This window comes from Kluyveromyces lactis (genome assembly GCF_000002515.2).
Source record: "Kluyveromyces lactis strain NRRL Y-1140 chromosome C complete sequence".
NCBI lineage: Eukaryota > Fungi > Ascomycota > Saccharomycetes > Saccharomycetales > Saccharomycetaceae > Kluyveromyces > Kluyveromyces lactis.
The window spans coordinates 1396218-1420632 of NC_006039.1; the positions used below are offsets into that span (position 1 = coordinate 1396218).

Here is a 24415-nt window from a genome sequence, read left to right on the forward strand (position 1 = left end):
AATACACAATTACCAAAAAGGACAGCCTAATCCGATTGCCGATAAACATTCTTCCACTTAGAGCCAGGTACAAAGAGATCTCTAAACATTATAAATTCTTTTCTCCTCTCGTACGTGAGGTTCTGCAGTTTTGTGTTTTTGTATAATGTAGCTTTTGTTCTTCCCTTGTCCGCCCCTCCCCTGGCTCCCCAAAATCAGACTGACGTCCGGGCTTTTCTTCAAATCTTCCCAGATGAGGCCGTTAACCTCAAGATCGGATGTGGTGTTCTGGAATGCGGTTAAAGGCATTACCTAATTCTTACAGGAATGAAGATAAAGCTGAGACCAAGATGAGGACGAGGATGATCCTAACTATAGGTACATATTGGAGAAGACAGAGCGTTTCACCTTCCGTGGAACGTCCCAAGAGCACACATTTACTGGATATCCTGTGCAAATTCCTGTCATGCGGTTTCATATTTTAAGGTGGTTTTTTCTCAACAATGTTAAGTCTCTTTTTTTTTTTTTGTCTTATCTCAATTGACTAAGGAAAACGGATACTTTTCCGTTTTATCAAGCGAACAAATCTAGTTCTCAATGTTCGGTACGATCTGAGGTACGTCTTTTTTTCCATTTTTTTTTTTTTTGCCTTAGCATTGCACTGGTTCCTGCCTTGATCCTGGTCCTGGTCCTGGTCCTGGTCCTAGTCCTAGCTCCTGTTCTTGTCTGTTTCCGTAATTGATGATGAATTACGACGATTTTGGGGATCTTTCTCAATCAGTGGTAATATGAGTTTTCCACGTCTTAATGGCTGGCTGTGTTTTTGTCTGGACATGCATTATGAAGGACTCATGATGGAAGATTTTCAATTGGATATTATATGTATATTCAATTCGCCTTTATATACATGTATATGTTTAAATATATAAATATATATAAATATGTCTAGGTTCTGAACAAAGTTTGGACATTAACTCGGTACTTAAATTGTGTTTATTGTAGTCATTATTTATTTTTTCATTTACGTCTGGTGTTTGTATTTTCATATGCATTGCCTGCCTCAAGCCGAATGCTCCAATGCCCAAGTCATTGAGAAAGAAGGTTCATTCTTCCAGTACGTCTTGTAATAAGTCGTTCAAATGTCAAGGGTTTGGTGATTGTCGCATGGAATTCACAAGACAAGAACATCTTGCAAGACATATCAGGAAACATACGGGTGAACAACCGTTTCAATGCCATCTGTGTCTTAGGTTCTTTTCTAGGTTGGATAATCTGAAACAACATGTGGAATCGGTGCATTCCGTGTCGATGGCCACGTCTCAGTTGAAAAATTCCAAGAGTACGGCCCCATGTTGCCCAGGAACTGGTACTGGTACCAGTTCCAGTACTACTGCTTCACCGCCAACACCAGAGGTGTTGGCAGAGTCTAGCAATTGCAGCAGTGCCTGCAATGACAACCCGTGCTCGTCCCATTCTATCGAGGGCCTCCAACAACCTTTGCCTGCCAAACCGGCTTCTGGTGTGTTCCAACCGTTTTTGGACGTGAAGAGTACGAATAGTAACCCGCACCTGTCTCCGTTGTCGACAGCTTCGTCATTTTCTGCGTCAGGGTACAGGTCTGCGTCCTTACCATTGTTGCAGTTTAATCTATCGCAATACCTGCCAATGATGCAGGGCATCCCACAAGGTTTTCCTCAGGTATACTCCCATGCGATGGGTCCAAACATGACAGCCAGCGTGCCTGCTGCTGCTGCTGCTGCTGCTGCTGCCCCTCCTCCTCCGGTTCTCTCCTCACACATGTATGCATCCTCTTTTTACTACGCTTCACCAGTACGGCCGGTACGAAACTGCAATTACGGTCTTAGGACGCTTTCTTCAACACCGGTGTCTCTGGCACCGGTACCAGCACCCACGACGTGTGGTAACAGCTCTTACTCTTTGCCTCCCCCATCTATCTCATATCCTACGTCTAGAGCCCAATTGATCTCGACGATTGATTCGGAAGCTCATCAGACTTCGTTAAGAAAAGTGTCAACTCCAAAGAAACTCTCTTTAGAGCACATCCTATCATGAAACATAAGGAAAAGAAAACACACCCTCACGAACTAAAGACGGAAATAAAGAGTACCTCTCATTCATTCATTCCATACTTCAATTCTCAATGACTAACCACTTTTATCATTCATTAATATATTACGTTTTCCATTTCCTTTTGCACTTTTTCAATTCCAACTAGCTCTTACGTTTCCACCTTTGCTACATAATTTATTGTATATTTACCCCACTGTTTTTACCCGCACCATGGGCACCCTCAATTATAGTCTGTTCTTTCAGAATCTGACACATCTCTCATCTGATCTTAATTCGACTTGCTTACATTGAAAACTGAATCTCAATTGACTTCTTACGAGGTACGATCGTTCATCGACGTGGGAAGCAACGCTTTTGGAAGCATGATACGTCTCAAACGATTGTGTTAGTAACCAATCCCTCCTCATTTGGGTATGTGGGATATACAAAGAATGGTTCTTATGACTATATTATTTTTGGAAGCACGTGATCATCATTTTCTTTTTCGTTCCTTATCCTTTAAAGTATGGGCAGGATTTCCTTGGAAACGAGAAATCCAACTGTTATCACAACTACAATCCAAAGGGAGGGGTAAAAGGACCAAATGGACAAAACAAAGTAAAGATATCCAGAATAACACTTTAAACAATGTCTAATACGACACCATGGCAGTATACAAGTACGGGGTCTCCGCAGACTCCAAGTGCAGTGAGTGCGAATTTATTTGGAAATAGTATGAGTCTAAGTTCAACAAGCAGTACAAGCAGTTCAAGCGTTGGGAATAATAACAAGAGTAGTATGTCATCTGGCCAGAATATTGGCATGCTGGGACCGGCTCCTGGTATGCTGAATATGAATATGAACATACCTATGGGTGTTGATTCTACGTCCAGGCTGGGATCTGGAGCAGGAACTGGAGTCGGATCTTTGATGTACAGTTTACCTCAGGAATCGCTTCTCAGTAAGAATATGAGCAAATCGTTCGAGGACGATTTATTCTTTTGTCCAAGGTCATTATTATCTAAGGAAGAGCTTTCGCAGTGCTCGCAGATAGATTTGTTGTACAACCAACACCAGCAACAAATACATCAGAACCATCATCAACAACTGCCCCTACCAGTTCCTTTACAGCAACAACAGAACCACCAGCAACAGCAACAGAGACCACGTTTCAATCCATATACTTCCCAAAGCTTCAACCCTGGTGCAGTTTGAATTCTCGGGCTCCTTTGCAGCAGCAGTTCCTCGGCTGCTGCCTGTGAGATACCCCCCACATACCGGGGATGTTGGTTTAGTCGGATGATTATATGAAATGCAAGTCATGTGACTTGAATTTCTTCTTGTTACCCGGTCCCATGGACAATCCCTGGCATGAAGTAGCACTTTTCCACAATTTATCAACGTACATCATTATAGATACCAATGCATGTATGTATTTATGTACGTGTGTTCACATGTATATGAACGTCAGTTATATACTTTATATTACCCCCCATTTAATCAAGTTAGTTTATTTCGGTTTATTCAGTGTTCAAGCTAAGTAGGTGCAAAATCAGGCTGCCAATTCAATTCACAGTTTAAAGCCAACTCCACTAATAATGAAGCCTAGCAGAGGATTGTCACTCACCGATTTGGTCAACCATGATGACGCTCCGCCCTTGAATAATGGAGATAACAATGTAAAACAAGAAGAAGTGCAAGCTGAGAATCTCGCTACAAATCCAGCTTCTGTTTTGGCTCCAGGCCCAGTCATTGTTGATACTTTACCACCAGTAGAAGCTCCTGTTAGTACTTCCGATACTGGTAATACTAGTCATACTGGAGCAGCACCTCAGACAGCAGTAACAGCTGAGAGTGATGAGACTGATACGGACGATGAACCGGGGGAAATTGTGTTTGAAAATACTAAATTTAGGTTCGATGACGAAGAACAACAACCACAGAAAGATAAACTGGTAAAGGGCACTTCTTCGGAGAAGAAGGACAAGCAAGTAAACGCCGCAACTAAGGAGATTCAGCTGGACTCAAAACCCGTCAAAGAGCAATCTCCAAAAACAAAAGATGAAGGAGATATTCCCGTAGAGGATGCGGATAAAGCTGATAATAAAGTGGAAACGCAAAAAAAGGAAAACGGGATCAAACAAGAAGTCGAACCAGTGGAACAAGATGGTAAGAAATCAGTGGAACCTGCCAAGCAATCCAAAGAGGATTCGAAAAAGGAGAAGGACATCTTTCAGCAAAAGACAAGTAATGCTTCTGTGAAGAACAACATCAAGAAGGACTTGAAGATCCTAAGTGAACTCTCTTCCTCTTCGCTACCTAAAAGATACAATGTTCCGCCTATCTGGGCAAGAAAATGGAAACCTACTGTCAAGGCTTTACAAGCCATTGATTCTTCAAATCTTAAACTTGACGACTCTATTTTAGGATTTATTCCAGAAGATGACTTGACAAAATCCGTCCAAGATTGGATTTATGCTACGTTGATTGCAGTAGAACCGGAACTAAGGCAATTCATTGAAGTGGAAATGAAATACGGTCTTATCATTGATCCATCGACCTCTAATCGTGTTAACCCTCCGGTGTCCTCTCAATGCGTTTTCACAGATCTTGACTCCACAATGAAGCCGGATGTTGATGAAAGAGTTTTTGATGAGTTCAACAGATACATAAAGAACTTATCTGAATTAAATGAAAATATGGGAAAGTTTAATATAATAGATTCTCATGCCTCAGACTTGAGCTATAGAGTAAGAACTCATACGGAAAGGCCGAAGTTTTTGAGAATGACAAGAGATGTTAACACCGGAAGAATTGCACAATTTATTGAAAAACGGAAAATTTCACAGATTTTATTGTACTCCCCAAAGGATAGTTATGATACCAAGATTTCAATCAGTTTGGAACTGCCTGTACCCGAAAATGATCCACCTGAAAAGTACAAGAACCATACTCCAACAGGTCATCGTTTAAAGAAACGTACCAGTTACATCCATAATGACTCTTGTACCAGATTTGATATCACTAGGGTGGAAAATAAACCTATTAGAGTCAATAACAAAAATGAAAAAGAACCTGAATCTGATACAACGTACGAAGTTGAACTGGAAATCAATACACCTGCCCTCTTAAATGCTTTTGATAACATTCAACATGATAGTAAAGAATATGCAGCTATCGTGAGAACCTTTTTGAATAACGGTACCATTGTAAGAAGGAAGCTTTCATCTTTATCCTATGACATTTACAAAGGTTCGAATAAGCTTTGAATCCCATAATCACCTACTATGTTACTTTCAGATATTCTATAGTTCTATCTATCTCATACCAGTATAAAAGCTTGGGTTGTACTCAATGTTTCATGAAAGTAATCTGATAGAATATATCCTTACTTGCGCTTTATCTTCGCGCAAATTCTATGAAGCTTATTTATCGCTATATATGCCTAGTATATATGCTAACCTTATGATGACTAAATCCTTGGCCATGTTAATACTGTCACGAGCCAAATCCATTTTGGAACCGTCAACTTCATGCCATGAGATCGGTAGCTCATTGATTGGAATATTTTTACGCAACGCAACGATCAAGATTTCAACGTCGAAAATCCATCCTTCAGTGTGTAACTTAGGGAAAATTTCCTTAGCAGCCTTCCTATTAAATAATTTAAAACCACATTGTGTGTCCTTGATAGATCTAATACCGAAGATGAACACCAATGCATGTAAAGAGTACATTAAGAAGTTTCTGATAATTGTTCGCTTGACAACTGCATCGGTGTTAACCATATGAGCACGTGATCCAATCGATACCTCGGGTGCATCAACCTTTGTGTTTGCCAAAAGCTTGGCAACATCAGAGAACTTCGAGGCACCGTCAGCATCAGCAAACAATAGATATTCGCCTCTGGAGTGCAACATCCCGTGTCTTACTGCTCCTCCTTTACCGCGATTCTTCTCCAATGTAACAACTCTAAATTCTCCGTCATTAAGCTTGAAGTGATTCTTAGCCAAATCCATGCAATACTCCGAAGTCCCATCACTGGAACCGTCATCGACAATAATAATCTCCCATTTACCCTTCATCTCATTTTGTAAAAAGGATATAGCTTCTTCCAACATAATCTTGATTCTACTGGTTTCATTGTAGCTAGGAATCACCACAGAAAGTTCTATACCATCGGAAGAGTCATCATCAATGTTCGGCAAAGGCTCATGAACCACTGATCCATCTTTTATAGACCTGTATTGCAACTCATTCGCAAAGGCCTTTCGTGGATTATTTGACAATAAGAGTACAACTAGGTATAAGCTCAGTACCAACCCTACCAAGCAACTCGCTAGAAGCACCTTCAGATCAGCATCAAAAGGCATTTTACTTACTTCCATCAATTGATGCCCTTTGTTAACTGAATAAGCCCTGAAGGGATTGCTAATGAGGATGTCATGTTGTGGTACCTTAACAGATTCACGTATTTTTGTCTATTTCCATTTGGCTACGTTACGTTTTATTTTTTTTTCGAGATTCTCGATCGTGTCTAGCCCCAAAAATAATGCCGAGAAAAAAATGAACGTGCTGTCAAGTAACATTGCGTTGACACATGAAAGATAATCGTTCTTTTAAACACGGATTTGAGGTGTGGAACATTGTGTTCTGTTGTGGCTACTATTTAGATGTGTTTTTTCTATTTGGGAATGCAGAGTTAAAATTATAATATGTAATTAGATAAGATATGGAATAAATGCGTGAATGTACAGTAAATGATTCTAGAATATGTCATTCTCACAAGTTAATATAACATAATTCGTTAATGTGAAGCTATTTCATTGAATACTCTAAACGTTTGTCATCACTGAAGCCGTATTGAGTTGCTGGGGTAGAATCCTGATCAAGCTTTTGTCTGGCATTGGAAAAATCATGTTCACTTTCTGTGCTTGGTTCATCGATTTGATACTGGAACATTGCAGTTGGAGAAGAAGGCATAGCCGTTGATCTCTTCTTTGAATCAAAATCATCATCAGAATCCAGCTGTGAGTTTCTGTTTTTCTGGTGTTGATTGGCACATTTTTGTTGTGCTTGGTCAAGTAGGTGCGACTGTTCTTGATCTTCGTCTTCTTCTAAAATTACTGGAACAGTTGGCTTTGAGCTTGAAGAAGAGGCATCTTGTACTATAGATGGAGAAGTACTGAATTGCAACATTATAGAAGTTGCATCATCATCTTCTACAATAACTTCCTCATCTGCGTCGTCTTCTTCTAATGCAACAGCATCGTTGATTGGTGTGTCACCATCAGCCAATCCAAGCTTCCTTTTCTTTATGTTAGGCAATAAGGATAGCTTCTTCAATTGCTCACCAGTACTTACTTGAATAGCACCGTCCGAATTTGGTTCTAAATCTACTAAGGGCATTGAGAGTGTATCTATTGGTGAAGTTCTATCGACATCGATGGGAATACCATTGAAAGTGTTAATATCATTTGGTGTCTTTTTGGCTGGTGACTGGAACAATCCTTGGAACCATTCCTCATTAGAAGATCCTAAATCTAGAAGCAAATCTTCGATATTCGATTCCACGGGAGGAATATTTTCTTTGTTGAATATTTCAGGTGCCCGCAGTTCCATTTCCACGTTCTCCTCGGTGGTTTCTTGGTTAGAATTGGCGGAATGTACTCTTTTCTGCTTCTTAGAATTTGTTGTGATAGAAGCATTGTTCTTGGTATTACTACTGCTGCTATTACTCTTTTTCCCAGTTGAACTCTTCTTCTTCATAAAATCAAACCGTTTAGATATTGAATCGTCCACCTTGAACTTCGATACTGAGTTATCCTGTTGTAAAGAGGATATCTGGTAGGTAAGTTTCTTCTCCTGTTTGGAATCTGATGGCGGTTGATTTTGCTCTTTACTCCTATCAGCCATGTAGATCTTATGAGCGATTGAATTTCTTGGGATGCCAGGATTATTCCATATTGGCAGCGACTGCGTTCTAACAGCTTTTGGAGCAGGCATTGGGTTTGTATCTCTTTTCTTCTTACTGTATGCAGATTGATTGGAACCTGTTATGGATGGCCTTCTCACGTTGTTCATCGAGGGCATCCTTCTTGCCTTTGTGGGCACAGCAGGGGAAGGAGCCGAAGAAGCAACCGGCGTTGCGGCACTAATGGATAATCCAGCAGGCTGATTATTCCCACTTATCGATGAACGTCTGGAATTCGCTCTTGTCATCACTTTTGAAAACCGTACTTTTATCTCAAGAGTGTTTTTGCTGGCAAATCCGTTGAACGAGTTCATCTGCGACGTGGACCGTTGCAGCATCGATGCAAAATTCGTACATACACGTCCGATCATGTAATTTTGTTCTGTATTTGATTCTTGTCGCAGTTTTGATAGCAACCCCAAAGACACGAAAGGTTCATCCTCTTCACATATATCTTTCACGTAAACGTTGAAATCTACCGAGTTCACATTCTTATCCATCACTTGCTGTCCATCGTAAGCTGGGAAAAGTTCGGGTGACGACTGGCACACCTGTTTCAACACTTTTTCCGCTTCAACGGCACCTATTTTCAACGTGGTATTCTCGTTGTTTGGATTTGGTATCTGTTCGACAGTCACTGGAACCACAGCACCGGATCTCGATAAAAATGAATTTGGATCATTATCCAGAGTGTATAACACTTTTACGGTCATATAGACCTGTTCTTGTTCACTCATTCGATCTTTGAAGCGTGAATTATGTGTCTGGATCTTTGTCTATTCCCTTTCTTCTTCCCTTTTTCTTCAAACAGCTTATATGTATATTTGTCCAGCTGAACACCAAATCACGACACTTACCTTCTGATAAGACACTTTATCCTGAACCGCGTTAAGTTCTTGTGTCCTTGCTCTGTGGTACATATTCTATATTCTATTGTATGAAGAAACACATAATATTATATGTCTTTATATTAAAAACGAACTGTTTTATTCAGGCCCAAGGAAAAGTACACCAAAAAAAAAAAAAACATTGCAGATAGACCAGCTAAATTCAATGTGATAATTGGCTTCGCAAAAGGACTACTTCTTTCAACCAATCCTCAACAACATTTCTCTTCTAACTTCATCTCTCCGTATTTCCTTCGAGCGAAATTTTCCTGGTCGCGTTTCGCGTACTGCATAGAAAAGAAAAAGCACTGACGCGTTAGCAAGATGAACCAATTTGTATTTCGTGTTTTCCCTTCCATAGAGGTTACCCGAATATTAATTATTCACGTGACTTAACATCCACGTGATTGTAAAAAGAAAAGATAGATTTAAGTATTTTCCTGTTTTTTTTCTTCTTCTGAACAAGATGATGAAGATGAGTTTAAAAAGTATTCTATCTCATCTCGAAGATTAAACTCATCGTTTTGGATGTTTTATAGCCATTTCTTCAGTGATATTATTATTGTTGTTCTGCAGAAGCGTTAAGTAAGTGCGAAGAATTCATTCCTCAAGGCAGATCGATTACTAGAAGAAGAAAAATGCCTCCTAAGAAGTTTAAGTCTTTAGATGAGTTTTTGGAAGATCAGGCTCCTCCAAAGGACCAGACACCTTCGCCTTACGGTGGGTACTTTAAGAACCAAGGTGCACCAGCTCAGCAGAGATCGTATACTAAGAACTACAATCAAGGGTACAATCAGAACAATGGTCAGAATTATAATCAAAACTACAACCAAGGATACAATCAAGGGTATAGCCAAGGATATAATCAGAACTACAATCAAAGTTACAACCAGGGTTACCAAGGGTACCAGGGGTACCAAGGTTATAAATCTAAACAACAATCACCAAGTGTTGTCTCACCTCAAGGTTCCAACACTCCTACCCCATCTCAGTCGACCACTTCTTTAACTTCTTTAGCTACCAATTTGGCAAATATGCAGCTATCGCCTATCTCAGAATATCTCAGTGCTATCGGAGAACAAACCAGTTTAGTTGATGTCAAGAAACAGATTAAATCCATTGTCAACGTCTTTAACGAAGACGGAAACTCTGCGAAGCATATTGAGGATTGGAAATTAGCGGAAACGATTACTAAATTCATGAAGCCAAAAAATCCCAATTTGGTTCGTGAGGCAGGTATGCTTTTGATTTCATCTTTAGCTTCGAGTTTCACTGGGAAGAATCCACAAGAAATTTTCTTCTTACCATTATTACCCGTTGCGTTGGATGCTACCATTGATAAAGAATCTACTGTCAAGCGTGCGGTGCAACATGCCATCGATAGTATATTTGTTGCTTTCCCCATCGAGGCACAAACAAGTGTGTTACTGCCTGAATTATTGAAGTACTTGACCGGAAGTGCTAAATGGCAATGTAAGTTGGAAGCTTTGAAATTGGTTGACAGAATTAGAGAAGAATCTCCAAACGATTTATTAGAATTGAGTTTCAAATCTACGGTTCCAATTCTAACAGATATGGCCACAGATTTCAAACCAGAGTTGGCCAAGCAAGGTTATAAGACTCTATTGGATTACGTCAAGATCTTGGATAACTTGGATCTACAGCCCCGTTATGACTTGATTGTGGACACTTTGCAAGATCCACAAAAGGTCCCAGACTGTGTTAAATCCTTATCCTCTGTCACGTTTGTGGCAGAAGTGACTGAACCTGCTCTATCGTTGCTCTGCCCTATCTTGACTAGATCTTTGAATTTGTCATCATCATCGCAAGAACAATTGAGACAGACTGTCATTGTCATTGAAAATTTGACCCGTTTGGTCAACAACCGTATTGAAATTGAAGCTTTCATCCCACAATTGATGCCTGGTGTTCAAAGAGTGTTGGATACAGCTTCTTTGCCAGAAGTTAGAGAATTAGCTGAAAAGGCTTTGATTGTTTTGAAAGAAGATTCTACTGATGATGGTAAGTTCCCAGGAAGAATAACCCTTGAACAGGCGGAACAATACTTTGATCAAATATTGTCTAAATTATCTGGCCATGAGTTGCTGCATGATACAACTGTCAAGAGCTATTTGGCCAAAATTTTACAATCTGATTCTAACGTCAACGATTGGAAACGTTTGGCCGAATTCTTCACCATGATCTTAGGTGAAGATTCCGCAGAATTTATAGAGAATGATATCGTCAACGTTATGAGATCTGTTTTCCATCAAGAACGTAAAAAGACCGATGAAGATGAGGGTATTGAAATTGTCAACACTGATTTCTCATTGGCTTACGGTTCAAGAATGTTGTTGAACAAAACTAACTTACGTTTGCTAAAGGGTCATCGTTACGGTTTATGTGGTAGAAATGGTGCCGGTAAATCCACTTTGATGAGATCTATTGCTAATGGCCAATTGGAAGGTTTCCCAGATAAGGATACCTTGAGAACCTGTTTCGTTGAACATAAATTACAAGGAGAAGAAGGTGACTTGGACCTTGTTTCTTTCATTGCTTTGGATCCTATTCTAAAAGATGTCTCCAAAGAAGATATCTCTAACGCCTTAGAATCCGTTGGTTTTGATGATTACAGAAGATCCCAAACCGTTGGATCGTTATCCGGTGGTTGGAAAATGAAGTTGGAATTGGCAAGAGCTATGTTGCAAAGGGCAGACGTTTTATTGTTAGATGAACCTACCAATCATTTGGATGTTGCTAACGTGAAATGGTTACAAGACTACTTATTGGAACATACTGATATTACTTCCTTGATAGTTTCACATGACTCTGGTTTCCTAGACACCGTGTGTACCGATATCATTCATTATGAAAACAAAAAGTTGGCTTATTACAAGGGTAATTTGGCTGATTTCGTTGAGCAGAAACCGGAAGCTAAAGCATATTACACTCTAACCAATTCCAATGCTCAAATGCATTTCCCACCTCCAGGTATTTTATCTGGTGTCAAATCTAATACCCGTGCTGTTGCTAAGATGACGGATGTCACATTCACTTATCCTGGTGCTTCGAAACCATCTTTATCCAATGTTTCATGTGCTTTATCTTTAAGTTCTCGTGTTGCAATTCTTGGTCCAAATGGTGCTGGTAAGTCTACTTTAATCAAGCTTTTAAACGGTGAATTGCTTCCAGATTCTGGTAAAGTTGAGAAACATCCAAACTTAAGAATTGGTTACATTGCTCAACACGCTTTGCAACATGTTAACGAGCACAAAGAAAAGACTGCCAACCAGTACTTACAATGGCGTTACCAATTCGGTGATGATCGTGAAGTTTTATTGAAAGAATCCAGAAAGATCAGCAGCGATGAAGAAAGAAAAATGTTTGAAAAAGAAATTGACATTGGCGATGGCAGAGGTAGTAGACAAGTGGAGGCCCTTGTTGGTAGACAAAAGCTAAAGAAGTCTTTCCAATATGAAGTCAAATGGAAATGGTGGTTACCTAAATACAACTCTTGGGTCTCTAAAGAAAAATTGTTGGAAGAGGGTTTCGACAAATTGGTCCAGAAATTCGATGACCACGAAGCTTCTAGGGAAGGTTTAGGTTACCGTGAACTAACCCCAAGTGTCATTACAAAGCATTTTGAAGATGTGGGTTTAGATTCAGAAATTGCCAACCATACACCTTTGGGTTCTCTATCCGGTGGTCAATTGGTTAAAGTCGTTATTGCTGGTGCAATGTGGAATAATCCTCATTTGTTGGTTTTAGATGAACCTACAAATTATTTGGATAGAGACTCCCTAGGTGCTCTAGCTATGGCTATTCGTGAGTGGACTGGTGGTGTTGTTATGATTTCGCATAACAACGAATTCGTTGGTGCACTATGTCCAGAACAATGGATTGTTGAAAATGGTACTATGGTCCAAAAGGGTATTGCTGAAATTGATCAAAGTAGATTCGAGGATGGTGGTAACACAAACGCTGTGGGCTTAAACGTGACCAAAACAATTACTGATGACGACTCTCCAGCTAATATCAAGGTTAGACAAAGAAAGAAGAGACTCACAAGAAATGAGAAGAAAGCTCAAGCCGAACGTCGTAGACTACGTTACATCGAATGGCTATCATCACCAAAGGGTACACCAAAACCCGTTGATACAGATGATGAAGGAGATGATGATGATGAGTAATTCTAATCACTATCTCTGCTTTTCTGTTTCTCATTTAATTGCGGTTAACAACTTTCGGATAAACTACATATAATTCGGTAATATATTCTCTTGCACTCCTCTGAGCAATTTTGAATGAGGATTGATTACATTTAATAGAACCAAATCAAATCACGGTCAAATAAAATTAAATATAAAAATACTATACTGCTTTTAACACATAGTGTACTCTGCATTAAATATTCGCCCTTTTCGCTTGTTTAGTGTTCCTCTGTAGTCTTCATTGCCATAGTAAGTTATCTACTGTCCGAATACGCTCTTTCTTGGTCTTCAGTGATTTCCTCCCCTTTCAGTTGTTGTATTGTCTGTTGAGTGATATCCCTTAGAAATCCATCGTACTTTTTGACGCCTAATATGCTAACTGTATTGAAACCCTGACCGAAGTGTGGGTATGAACCAATCTTGATATCTGTGGAGACCTCGTTCGCACGTGACTGCATTTCTCTCAAGTATTGAGAGATTTCTGACTCCGATAGCTGTGTCTTTACGAAATATCTTCTGAAATCTTCTTCCTTGGTCGGGCTTAAATTGTATAGTTTCCTCACTGTAGCGGTAAGTGAGTCTAACAATTCTTCAAACATCTGTGGAATCCCTGGTAGAACAAATACTTTGTTTTCAACTGAAACTATAGGAACCCAGTAATCTTCGACCATGTAATAGTTGTTCACGGAATCTCCCTGGGGTAAAGTAGCCATACGGTAATAATCTTTCAAAGCTTGCTCACTTAATCTTGACTCTGGTGAGGAAATTTTGTGCATTCTCTCCTTACATTCTGGGTCAATGGCAACTGGAAGATTAAAGCTCTTTGCAACTGATTCATAAGTAATGTCGTCATGAGTGGGGCCTATTCCACCACTTGTTACAACAAAATCATTTTTGGCACTTAGCCTACGTAAAGTCTCAACGATCTGATCTTCGTCGTCACCAACAGTGACTATTTCCTTAAGGTTTATACCTAATTTATAACAATATTGAGCGAAAAACCTACTGTTCGTATCTGTGATCTTTCCATTCAAGACTTCATCACCAATGATCAAGCAAGCAGCGTTCACTCCAGACATACTTTAAGATTAACCAGACAAAAAGCTATCTTATGTTCGACAAGTATTTCAAATCTACTATGAATTGATGGATTGATATATCTTTTCTAGATTTAACCAGAACAGTCTAGTTCCTACCAGAACCTTAAAGCTGTGTTTTCTGGTATTTTTGGATTTTCCATATTTTTCAAGAAGTTACGCAACAGTCGAAGCTTTTTCAGAATTGAAAGGCTTTAAAAAGAGTTCAACAGTTTTGAAATGAGGTAGATTCTATGAGTTAGAGAAAACTATTGATCTCGTTAGCCTTTTGCGGTATACTAAAAGAGTACCTCAAACACTTCGGTTTAACAGAACTGTGTATTGAAAAGAATAGAAAGAAAAATGTCAACATTTAACGCCGAAACCGCAGAAAATTTGGAAGACATCGAGAAACAATTTGCCGTTGTTGCCGTGGAGCAAGCCGAAACTTATTGGAATTTGATCACAAAAGTGCCTGGATCGAAGCTACGTTTGACTAAGTATGACGATGAAATTTATGAAGCCTTCCAAGCTCATTTCCCGGAATTCACCGACCTTGAGAAATTAAAGAAATTCAGCGAAGATGAATTGAAGACTAAGGAGGCTAAGGAAAGATGGAGAAAGTTCATTGTCCTATTTGAGAAGAAGATCGATGATTTCAACTTTGGTACCCTATTAAGAACAGATTGTACCCAAGAATATGGTCAGTTCAATACATGTTTTGCCGTTAGAATTCAATTTTATGCTTTCGAAATTGCAAGAAACAAGAATGGTTTGAATGACTGGGCTGTTGGTAATTGATCGGATAAAGAAGACGAAGCGAGTTTTGTCTTACTTATTCTTTGATAGTAGTTTTTTTTTAGCGCTGATTATGATTTATACACATAATACGGTTGCTTTTGTATATTTCATTGTATATGTATCGAATAGTATATTATTTAGAAATGACTATGATACCCCCATTCTTATTTGATAACACATTGAATATTCTTTTCGTCTAATTGGAAAATAAAAGTAGCTATTTACAGTGTGGTACAAAGTATATAGATGATGTCCGGACCGTTATTGGAGGGGATATATCGTTGAACCAGGTGTAAAATCAAGATATATGTCGTGCTGTGTGTGAAAGGATCAAGAGAAGCGGAATTCTATTCCAGATAGTAAAAACACATGGTGAATACAATGAAAACTCTTTTCATCGTTCTCAATGTTTATGGGTATGGCCTCCTAGATCGATATGAGAATGGGAATGTCCATGAGAATGAGAACCACCGCTTGAGGCCTTAGTTTCGGTTTCCGGAACAGGACTAAAACCGTGGTTCTTTTGCTTCTCAATCTCCAGCTTCTCTTCTTCAGTCAGTTCTGGTCTTTCTTCAACGTATTCAATGTTCAATCTTCTCAAAGATGGGATATTTTTGTATAAGACAGAACGTAAATGGTCAGTTACGATTTCGAATTCAGAAACGGATAAGATATTATCCCATCTTTGCAATGGAGCTTCCAAAACCATATTAGCATGCATATTTGGACCACTTGTCATGACAGTCAAATCTACGATACGGTAAGGTTTCTTGGAGTTGTTGTTTGAGATCAACTTGGACAAGACTTCCTTTGTCATTGTCTCCACTTCGACGTAACGGGAGTCAGTTGGAGGTAAAGACTTGTCAATCAATTCTTTGATTGATGCAACCATACCTTGAGTACCAGCTTTCACGACTAGACCTGATACAATTAACCCACCAACCGCATCCAGAGATTGGATGTTGAATAAATAACCTGAGGAAATAGTTACCAAAGCCACCAAAGAGGTTAAGGAATCTACACGGTGGTGCCATGCGTTAGCCATCAAGACATTAGACTTAGTCTCCAAGGCAACCTTCTTGGTAGCCTTATAGATCCACTCCTTCAAAATGATGGACCCACCGGCGATCCAAGCTGCATTGATGTCAGTGACAGCATGAACATGGGAATGACCATGGCCATGAGAGTGAGCAGCAAAGAATTCTAAAATGGCATGGGGAACAATAGGGCCTGCGATGGCACATAGAGAGGACCAACCGATGGACAAACCAGCGGTAGTTAATATAGAGGAAACGGCCAAAGAACCAATAGTTTCAACTTTACCGTAGCCATACGGATAATCATTAGTTGGTTTACGGGTAGCCAAACCGACAGAGAAAAGTGTCAAGAAATCAGAAACCAAATCACTGATAGCATGAACGGAATCCGCGATCAAAGCCTGAGAATGGAAAACAACTCCACCGGTGAACTTACCAACGGCCAGACCGACATTTGTCAGTAACCCGATCCAGGTTATTCTGACACCAGGGTTATTCTTGAACTGTTCTCTGCTCAACACCAACATTGGATTACCCAACCCATGGGAATGAGCGTGGTTAGCATGTTGTGGAGTTCTTGTCAGCATAGAGCCTAGTTTGAAAGAATCGTTTTCTTCAGTTTCCGATTCCTGTAAATGGATGTGATCATGACTAGAGAAATCTTCAGCCAATTTAGCGAAATGCGGATTATCTTCTAATTTCTCCTGTGCATTAGTGCCATCCTTTGACAAATCATTGGCACTAGAATCCACCTTTTTTGGTGGTTCAGTGATATTTTCTGGAGAAGCTTCTTTAGCCCTTAAACCGGCAAAAGAGTGGAAAGAAGCGAGCAAAGCACGATTACTGGCCGCACTTGAAAGCACGCGAGGAGCAACATGCAAATGCTTACCGTAAAGAACAAACATCATGTGATTGAAACTACAATGGTGCGGAAGTTTTCAGCACAAAATATCTTTTATATGGGGGGAATTTCAACTTAGCAAAACAAAAACTGAATAAAAGAACCAAAAATGGTAGCCTCGACACCCAATTAACTGCTCTATGAACCAAGAAACACGACAGTGTGGATCTTTAGTCTATCTATCGTCAAAAAAAAAAAAAACCGAGACTGAGAATGACAAATCTCTCTTACAGTGAATATCGAAATATCGAACTTTAACCTTAAATCTGACCTGTTTAAAACACCAGAAATAACACAGTTCTCGATCAAAACGCCAGAAATAACCTCACACTCACTTGTTAATAGCTAATTAGTACTGTCAAATTGATTTTAAAGGTATATTACCATTACCAAACCTTTGATTTCATATATATATCATCAGCTTTAAACACCAAATTTCTCTCCAAAAACTGTCTGCCTCGAAATCCATTTTTTTTTTTTTTTGGAATTTTTCATTCATTCACTGAATTAGTACGGAAGAAAGACGAAAACCGGAGTCGTTCGGTATTTTACGATGGGCCACAACAAAACGGGTGAGAAAAGGCAACTGCTTTGTAAGAAATGCGGGACGGGTCTTTTCTCCTGTAGTCAACAGATTGATTGTAGGTTTGAATGACGGTTTGTGGATTTTCCGAAAAAGCAGTAGCGAAGAGTAAAATAGCGGGGTAGTTTACGGTTTACAGTACGTAGGAATTTAGGATCTGGAATCTAGTGTTTATCTATGTAAGTTTGTGAGTGTTAGAGGACACTACAGGTAGTGTAGCAGTTAGTTGCTATATGTCAGTTGGTGCGGGAATTGGAGCTGTTGCTTTGAATGACAAGATGCTTGATGAGCAGGATGATGATGAAGCGATTGAGTCTTCACTTCAGCAACCGAATGGCGGGGAATCAGAGTCCGGGTAATGCGTGAAAGCGGGGCTATTTGAGAAAAGTGGGAAATTAAGTTGAATGAAGTCACGTGGTTTGTTTGTTCTATCTATTTTTCCGGGTATCCGGAGATGATCTTTATGTTGGACTTCAAGATTTCTCTGGTCTTCAGTTCATCACTGTATCTGCAATACTCTGTCATCCTGTTGGTGATATCGGGCATTGTTACGCCTGCACCTAATATCTTGCGAAGGTGGAACTTTACCTTTTTCACTAGTTCTTGCAAAGAAGTATTTGTAGTTTCCATTTTGGATTGTTCCAATGTGAACATCATTTGGTTTGCTTCGGCAAAATATGTGTCAGATAGCTTAAATAACTCGAACAAGTCCAAAATTAAGGCCCTTTCTGGTAAGATGGAAAGTTTCCCTGATTGTAGAACCAGCATTCGAATTTGATCCAACGAGATGGTTCCTGTGGGCGAGTTACCAGTTCGATGCAAGCATATTTCGCAGCAGAAAACGGTTCCATCGTCTTCCGGAAGAAGCCATTTCCCGCCATTGATGCATGAAGTATGGTACCATTCGCTGCATATTTCACATTGTACCATGACGTTACCGTTATCGCCTCGCCTGCAAAAACAGTATTTATTGTTATTTTCTTCTGTAGAGCTGTAAAGATCAGTTGGGTCCCAACATTGTCCGGCTTTCTTTAATAATGCCTTTAGACCTGCTTTCCCGGTAACGAAAACTTTGTTGAACTCTTGTTGCCATAATTTTGTCGATTTCATATGTTTTGAATAGAGTGGGTGTTCCAAAGATTGTATTGCTTCCGTTTGGGTTAACCTTTTATCGTCCTCCGATCCATCGAAATTCTTCAGGATAGCGGTGTCAGTGAGATTTCCCGCACTGATTGCAGTTTCAAATGCTGATATGTGAGCTTCATTGGTAGACAATCGCTTCTGCATCGGTAGTAAGATCGAACGAGCGTTTGTGATGGTTTTTGAAATGGTTTCCAAATGTACTTTCAAGGAAGAGCCCCATGGTATCAGGAGTGAGTTTGCCTTTCGAACAAGTTCTTCTAGTTCTGTAACTTTCATACGGTGAGTCTTGTCAGCTAAAAGTTTCCGCGATAATGTCATAACGGATTGGCCGTTCTTTAATTCATCTGCAACTGTTTCTAACTCTGTTAGCCTCAGATCTCCAAACAATTCAACGCCAAGTGAAAGGTAGGAGCGCATGGACGTCAGCGAATAATTTTCAGCCTTTGCATCATCTGCAATGACTGTGTGGTTAACAAAAACATTTTCATAAACATTAAGCCATTGAAGTTTTGTTATCTTATCAGCGTAAATTTCCAAGTACTTAGAGCGGACACCTAGGGATAAACCATTCGCATATATCTTCTTAAGCTGTGTCAGGTCATCAGAATCTAGGTTGAGCTGTGCTTCCTTTTGGAATTTTGTGAAGGTACTCACTAATATTTTAACGTTGTCGCCTATTTCGATTCTCACATAGGATTTATTTAACTCTCGGCAAACTGAATTCAGTTCATCAATAGTGACATCAAAATGTGGAACCTCTAATCTCCTCATAGCAAATGAGTCTTCTAGATGAAATTTCTCTGATTTAAACACCTCTGCTCTTTCTAGTATATCTTGGCATTCATTCATGATTCTTTGAGATTCTTTGATAACCTCCTTCAATGGCAGGTATTCTTCGTTGTTCCCATCTTCACAAGTCAATAGTAATCTGTTCAACTCATTAAAGGTAATTTTAGAGTCATTATTGGTTTCAGCTTTCAGTGATTCTATCCTTCTTAACAATGACGGTTCACGATCCGTGGCAGTTTGTGTTTGTAGGTTCTCGTTGCTAAATCTTGAAATCAGTCCTTTTAAATAAGATTCTGAATAATACTCATGCAGCTCAACTTTTGAGTCCCCTAGATCGATAAGTTTCTTTTCCAGCTCGAGGAATTGTTTGACTGAAATGGTCACACAATCGAAATCATTAGCAATAACAATCTTTGACCCACCACAGGGAGAAAGATCTATGTCAGATATTGGATCGAATTTATTAGAGACACGGGGTATATGATGTGGCACTAAAGATCTAAAATGCAATTCATCCTTAATTAGATTCATCAACAATGGCGTAACTCTTTTTAAGAGATCTCTATCATTCGAGCTTTCAACGATATTAACAAAAAACTGGAAGGGAAGAATAGAGGGTAGAAGTTTATTCTCAGCTCTCCATAATTCAGCGTCGGGAATATTGTTCACCCATTCTTCAGGGGCAAACAAAGATTTTTCTGATATTTGAAATCCTGAACTAATTGAAGTTGAATAGACTTGTGGATATTTCATAATAAATGTCTTCGGATCTTGAATAACTTTGAAATATCTGATATGAGAAGCTGAGAGTTCAGAAGTTGAGATTTGAAAGTCATTGGGTGTATAAGAATTATGCTTATCTTGGACTAAATTTTTCAGAAACATATGATTAATGCTTCTTTTGCGAGAAGTTTTATGTTGATCCAAAAAGTTAGTTTCTTGAAAGCTCTGAAAGAAATCTGACTCAGTGAAGTCCGCTTCAAACTGATCAGAAGATTTCACTTCTTTTTTATTACGTATATCATCAAAAAGGGCCTCAAGAGAATTTCGATACTGAGGAGGGACAAAATACCATACTTTCGATGATCCCAAATAGGAAAAATCAAGTAAGGGTAAGAATTCGTCTTCTAGAGCCCAACCAGAAGTAGAGAGCATCATGCCTACATCAATTTTACCACCTGCCAGGTTTCCAAAATCGAGATCTTGGTATTGAAGGAGGGATTTTTCAGAAAGGTTTATTGTATTTAAATTCCAGGCATCTATAAGACGTTTCGTTTCGTCGGAACTCGCCATCTTCGATGTTGAGAAAGTGCTTCCATGCACTATCGTAGGCAAATCTATCCCTGTATCAACATCGAATGACAAGGACTCCTCTTTCAAAATTGTATAATACAGCCTTTCAAAATCAAGTAGTGATATTTCTTTTCCAACATGAGAAAGGTGTGGAAATAATTCCTCTACTGTTGAATTGACAATTTCACGATGTCGTTCAGCTTTCTCGTGATATTGTCTCAAATTGTAGATAGGCGAGTTCTTCCACTCGTACATAGATTTGTCATATATCTCTAGTTGATTGTTCCATAGACTAAAATTGTAACCAGGTAGTGTAGACTCATTGGCATCTGTCAATCCAACTTTCTGCTCAGTGACAGATCCAAATCTAGTCGTAAACCCTTTTGCATCTAGTATATCTCTCATTCTAAAATACTCCTTACCGGAACCACCGAACTCATTGTTTATTCTATTTTCAATATGTGCTATCTTTACAGGTGGACCTGTCTGTTGGTTAGGATTGAGGGCATCACGATGATCTTCTTCTAGAGTTCTTTTCATAGTATTGTAAAAGCTGTTTTGTTGTATGGACATATCACTGCTTATCACCTGGTGGCTTGCTGCTTGCTTATGTTGTCTTTCATAAGCATCAAATTCAGAAAACACTTTAAGGTAGGCAGATCTTAAAGACGTTGATAAAGAGCTCATAATCCTTCCTGAGTATCCAAGTTCTCTTCCTATTTGGGCCCATAACTTTTTTTGGCAAACAGTGTCGAAGCCCCCTCTCAGTTGAACACAGGATCGTAGCCTGTGTAAATCTAACGTCCTCTTGTCTATACTTGGAATTTTGCCTAGTGTTGGATTTCCCTTTATATCTTTTTTTCCCTTATGAAAGCAGTATAAATCATGGTGGAGCTTGAGTCTTTTCTGTAGTTCTACATCATATGAGTTTGTATGCTGCTTTCTAGGCTTGAACCAAAAGTTCTCTGTGTCCAAATTAAAGGCATTGAAGGGTGAGTTATCACAATGATTAAAGTCAATCTTGACAGCACCGAATTGTTTGCCAAGTGGTTCCATTATTCTATAAAGTTCAAATGGCGTGGGAAAATCATCCGTGTTTCCCTTGACCGTGATAGTAGGGATCGATCCCTCTTGAACTGTATAATGAATTCCTGATATGGTACCCTCACTCACAACCCTGGCATTATTGATAACCTTTCCACAATGAATTTGGAGTGGATCGAAAGGTGCATTAGATCTCGTCCTGTGTTGCGTATACAAATATGGGTTGTGAGAGTTGTTATTTTGTGTGAAAGAAGTAGAGGCTGATTGACCGTCTATAACTTTCCTCGGAAGAGTCGTCTTGGAATGGTTGTTTTCAAACTGGTCGGGCACTGGGATTTTCGGTATCAGCGCTTCTGCGACTGAATTGGTAGTAAACTTATTTTTAGAAGTGGTAGAATGACTGGAGGTTTCTCCCTTATCTATTACGTGTTTTCTTTCGTCATTGGCGTACGATATGGTCGTTTGAGCTGGATTCAATAATAACGAAACAGAATTACTTGGCAGTGAGGAAATCTGTTTATGCTCCATGACTAAGAGGAAGTAAATCGTTTCAATTTGTTGCAAAATCCTAGTCTTTGTACAAAATCGATTTGGATTCCCATTGGTTGAGAAGGTCAAGCGAAACACTATCTTACTATGGCCAATAACTGAAAGTTCTTGATGTTATGTTTCACCTCATCCTCAAATTTCGCTTCGTATTGTAGCGCCAATTCATGTTGTCGAAATTAACATTGATATCACGTGGTATAAAAGACTTTTCGATATATGAGATAATGAGATGACGCTTGTATAATGACTAATTTAGGAAGAAATGATGTCGTTCACAACCTCCACATAGGCTTAAAACCTTACGGGAGTTGCACATTTCTGGCAGGCTAAGTTTCGATGGTCTTTTTAGCATATAGAAGGATTATAGTAGTTATAAATTAAATATGTAGCATGCTCTGCTTATCCTTCTGAATATTGTGCAAACAATTGTACACTTAGCAAAAGTACAATTTACCGTTTCCAAATTTTAAGGTTTTAACTTGTGTGACGGGTCATTTCTCCTGCAACTCCGAACTGTACTAGTCACGGTCTTTAAACAAAATTCAAACCGGATATAGGAGCTTGTGAGATTATCATAGGCCCTTTATATGCAAGCTTCAAATCGTTTGCATGCCATTTCTTGTTTTCTATAAGCAAGGAACGTCAGTTTCTTAAGTATCGACACCGAAAACGTCAAAAAGACACAATGTGCTAGGTAAGAATAGAAGTATATAAGTGAGCATGATGCATTTTCCTCGCGCGGAAAAGAATCATTATACAAATTTCAGCTGTGTGGAGTTGTTGTCGTGGTTTGATCAATCCTTAGTAAGCATATGGTCCTGTAAGATATGACAGAATTTCATGGAGTGACAGAGTCCGAAAACAATGAGGAAACTAGAATATACAATTTCGCAGACACTATGAGAAGATTATTAGCACTGCCTGACTATACCGCAAGGTATTTCCATTTTTCAACTAGTGATACCCATAATAACAGTACAGAACCACAGGATCGCAATGAACAACAATCACATGTGCGTTGGAAAATCCAGAAATTACAATGATATTGTCAAAACTGCTTCAGTTTGGCAATTAATGTTCAGCAGCTGAGGAAGTGAGCCCTAGTATAGACAATATTTCATTACTTTAATATAAAATCAGTCAAGTCATGATGTATATTTAAAATAATAGATATAAAATAAAAACGAACTACAAGGAACTTTGAGACCTTATCCCTTGAAAGGAATCGCTGGAGATAAAAAAAAAAAAAAGCAGCGAGAACTGCATGGTTACATTGTTCAACAATCCAACCATGCTGTTAAGAAAAAAACTCGTCGTTAAGGCAATAACATTTTAGATTCAAAATGAGAGCAGACTGCATCATAAAACAGCATTTTAAACTGAAATGTGTTGGTGAATATAAACTTTTCAAATCATTTCGTCATTTCTAATTTACCAGTTATCATTAGAGAACTGGTTGTTTCTTTGACCACCGGTTGCCCCAGAACCGGGATTAGTTCTGGAAGTGTAGTCTTCAGTTCTTGCACCAGAAGGTGTGCCAGGAATATGGGCATTTCCAGCTTTCTGACCAGAGAGACCTTGGCTACCTAGTCCACCTTGTTGTTGACGAGAGCCCTGGCTCGTTTCAAATCCCATTTGCTCGGAAGAGTACTTTTGACGTCCACCACTAGTGTTCGAACCCTGGTTGAAGTCGTCATCATATTCATCGTAGTGGTCTTTAGCTTGAGAGCTCATCTTATTCTTGGATCTGGTTTGACGTCCACCACTTAGTTCATCATCATCGAATCTACCTGTAGATTCTTGCTGAGAACCTCTACCCATTGAACCCATTCCAGATTGTTGAGATGGTTTGTTTGAGTATCCCATGTCGGTTTGACGACCGTGAGATTGTTGTTGAGAGTTTAATCTGTTTCCTTGTTCATCGACTCTTTGGTCATTGTTATCATCACCGGTTAACTTGTCAGCGAATTTGTGTAGAATGTTAGACATTTTGATATTATAGATGTTCTTGATATTGATTTTCTTGGACAGTGTGATCAATTGATATAATTGAGTGTAGTATAACTCAAACCTTGATC

General features: G+C 39.2%; 11 protein-coding genes across 11 annotated transcripts; 5 read left to right on the plus strand and 6 right to left on the minus strand.

Moving 5' to 3' along the window:
* Positions 1-1056: 1056 nt before the first annotated feature.
* USV1 (Usv1p) lies at positions 1057-2052 on the plus strand (the record flags this gene model as incomplete). Its single annotated transcript, XM_452915.1, has 1 exon — positions 1057-2052. One exon carries the CDS (start codon positions 1057-1059, stop codon positions 2050-2052), a length of 996 nt encoding a protein of 331 aa, XP_452915.1.
* Positions 2053-2697: 645 nt separating this feature from the next.
* KLLA0_C16027g (uncharacterized protein) lies at positions 2698-3264 on the plus strand (the record flags this gene model as incomplete). The annotated part of the gene is made up of 1 exon (XM_452916.1): positions 2698-3264. One exon carries the CDS (start codon positions 2698-2700, stop codon positions 3262-3264), a length of 567 nt encoding a protein of 188 aa, XP_452916.1.
* Positions 3265-3647: 383 nt separating this feature from the next.
* On the plus strand, positions 3648-5318 carry CET1 (polynucleotide 5'-phosphatase; the record flags this gene model as incomplete). The annotated part of the gene is made up of 1 exon (XM_452917.1): positions 3648-5318. The coding sequence occupies one exon, from the start codon at positions 3648-3650 to the stop codon at positions 5316-5318; it is 1671 nt and encodes a 556-aa protein (XP_452917.1).
* A 156-nt stretch (positions 5319-5474) lies between these two features.
* ALG5 (dolichyl-phosphate beta-glucosyltransferase) lies at positions 5475-6437 on the minus strand (the record flags this gene model as incomplete). Its single annotated transcript, XM_452918.1, has 1 exon — positions 5475-6437. The coding sequence occupies one exon, from the start codon at positions 6435-6437 to the stop codon at positions 5475-5477; it is 963 nt and encodes a 320-aa protein (XP_452918.1).
* A 430-nt stretch (positions 6438-6867) lies between these two features.
* On the minus strand, positions 6868-8760 carry SPT21 (Spt21p; the record flags this gene model as incomplete). Its single annotated transcript, XM_452919.1, has 1 exon — positions 6868-8760. The coding sequence occupies one exon, from the start codon at positions 8758-8760 to the stop codon at positions 6868-6870; it is 1893 nt and encodes a 630-aa protein (XP_452919.1).
* A 788-nt stretch (positions 8761-9548) lies between these two features.
* NEW1 (New1p) lies at positions 9549-13100 on the plus strand (the record flags this gene model as incomplete). The annotated part of the gene is made up of 1 exon (XM_452920.1): positions 9549-13100. The coding sequence occupies one exon, from the start codon at positions 9549-9551 to the stop codon at positions 13098-13100; it is 3552 nt and encodes a 1183-aa protein (XP_452920.1).
* A 275-nt stretch (positions 13101-13375) lies between these two features.
* FPY1 (flavin adenine dinucleotide pyrophosphatase) lies at positions 13376-14200 on the minus strand (the record flags this gene model as incomplete). The annotated part of the gene is made up of 1 exon (XM_452921.1): positions 13376-14200. One exon carries the CDS (start codon positions 14198-14200, stop codon positions 13376-13378), a length of 825 nt encoding a protein of 274 aa, XP_452921.1.
* A 360-nt stretch (positions 14201-14560) lies between these two features.
* CHP1 (ribosome-associated Tef1p biogenesis chaperone CHP1) lies at positions 14561-14998 on the plus strand (the record flags this gene model as incomplete). Its single annotated transcript, XM_452922.1, has 1 exon — positions 14561-14998. One exon carries the CDS (start codon positions 14561-14563, stop codon positions 14996-14998), a length of 438 nt encoding a protein of 145 aa, XP_452922.1.
* A 403-nt stretch (positions 14999-15401) lies between these two features.
* Positions 15402-16943, minus strand: MMT2 (Mmt2p; the record flags this gene model as incomplete). Its single annotated transcript, XM_452923.1, has 1 exon — positions 15402-16943. One exon carries the CDS (start codon positions 16941-16943, stop codon positions 15402-15404), a length of 1542 nt encoding a protein of 513 aa, XP_452923.1.
* Positions 16944-17951: 1008 nt separating this feature from the next.
* Positions 17952-22316, minus strand: ECM5 (Ecm5p; the record flags this gene model as incomplete). Its single annotated transcript, XM_452924.1, has 1 exon — positions 17952-22316. One exon carries the CDS (start codon positions 22314-22316, stop codon positions 17952-17954), a length of 4365 nt encoding a protein of 1454 aa, XP_452924.1.
* A 1452-nt stretch (positions 22317-23768) lies between these two features.
* On the minus strand, positions 23769-24326 carry KLLA0_C16225g (uncharacterized protein; the record flags this gene model as incomplete). The annotated part of the gene is made up of 1 exon (XM_452925.1): positions 23769-24326. The coding sequence occupies one exon, from the start codon at positions 24324-24326 to the stop codon at positions 23769-23771; it is 558 nt and encodes a 185-aa protein (XP_452925.1).
* Positions 24327-24415: the final 89 nt, after the last annotated feature.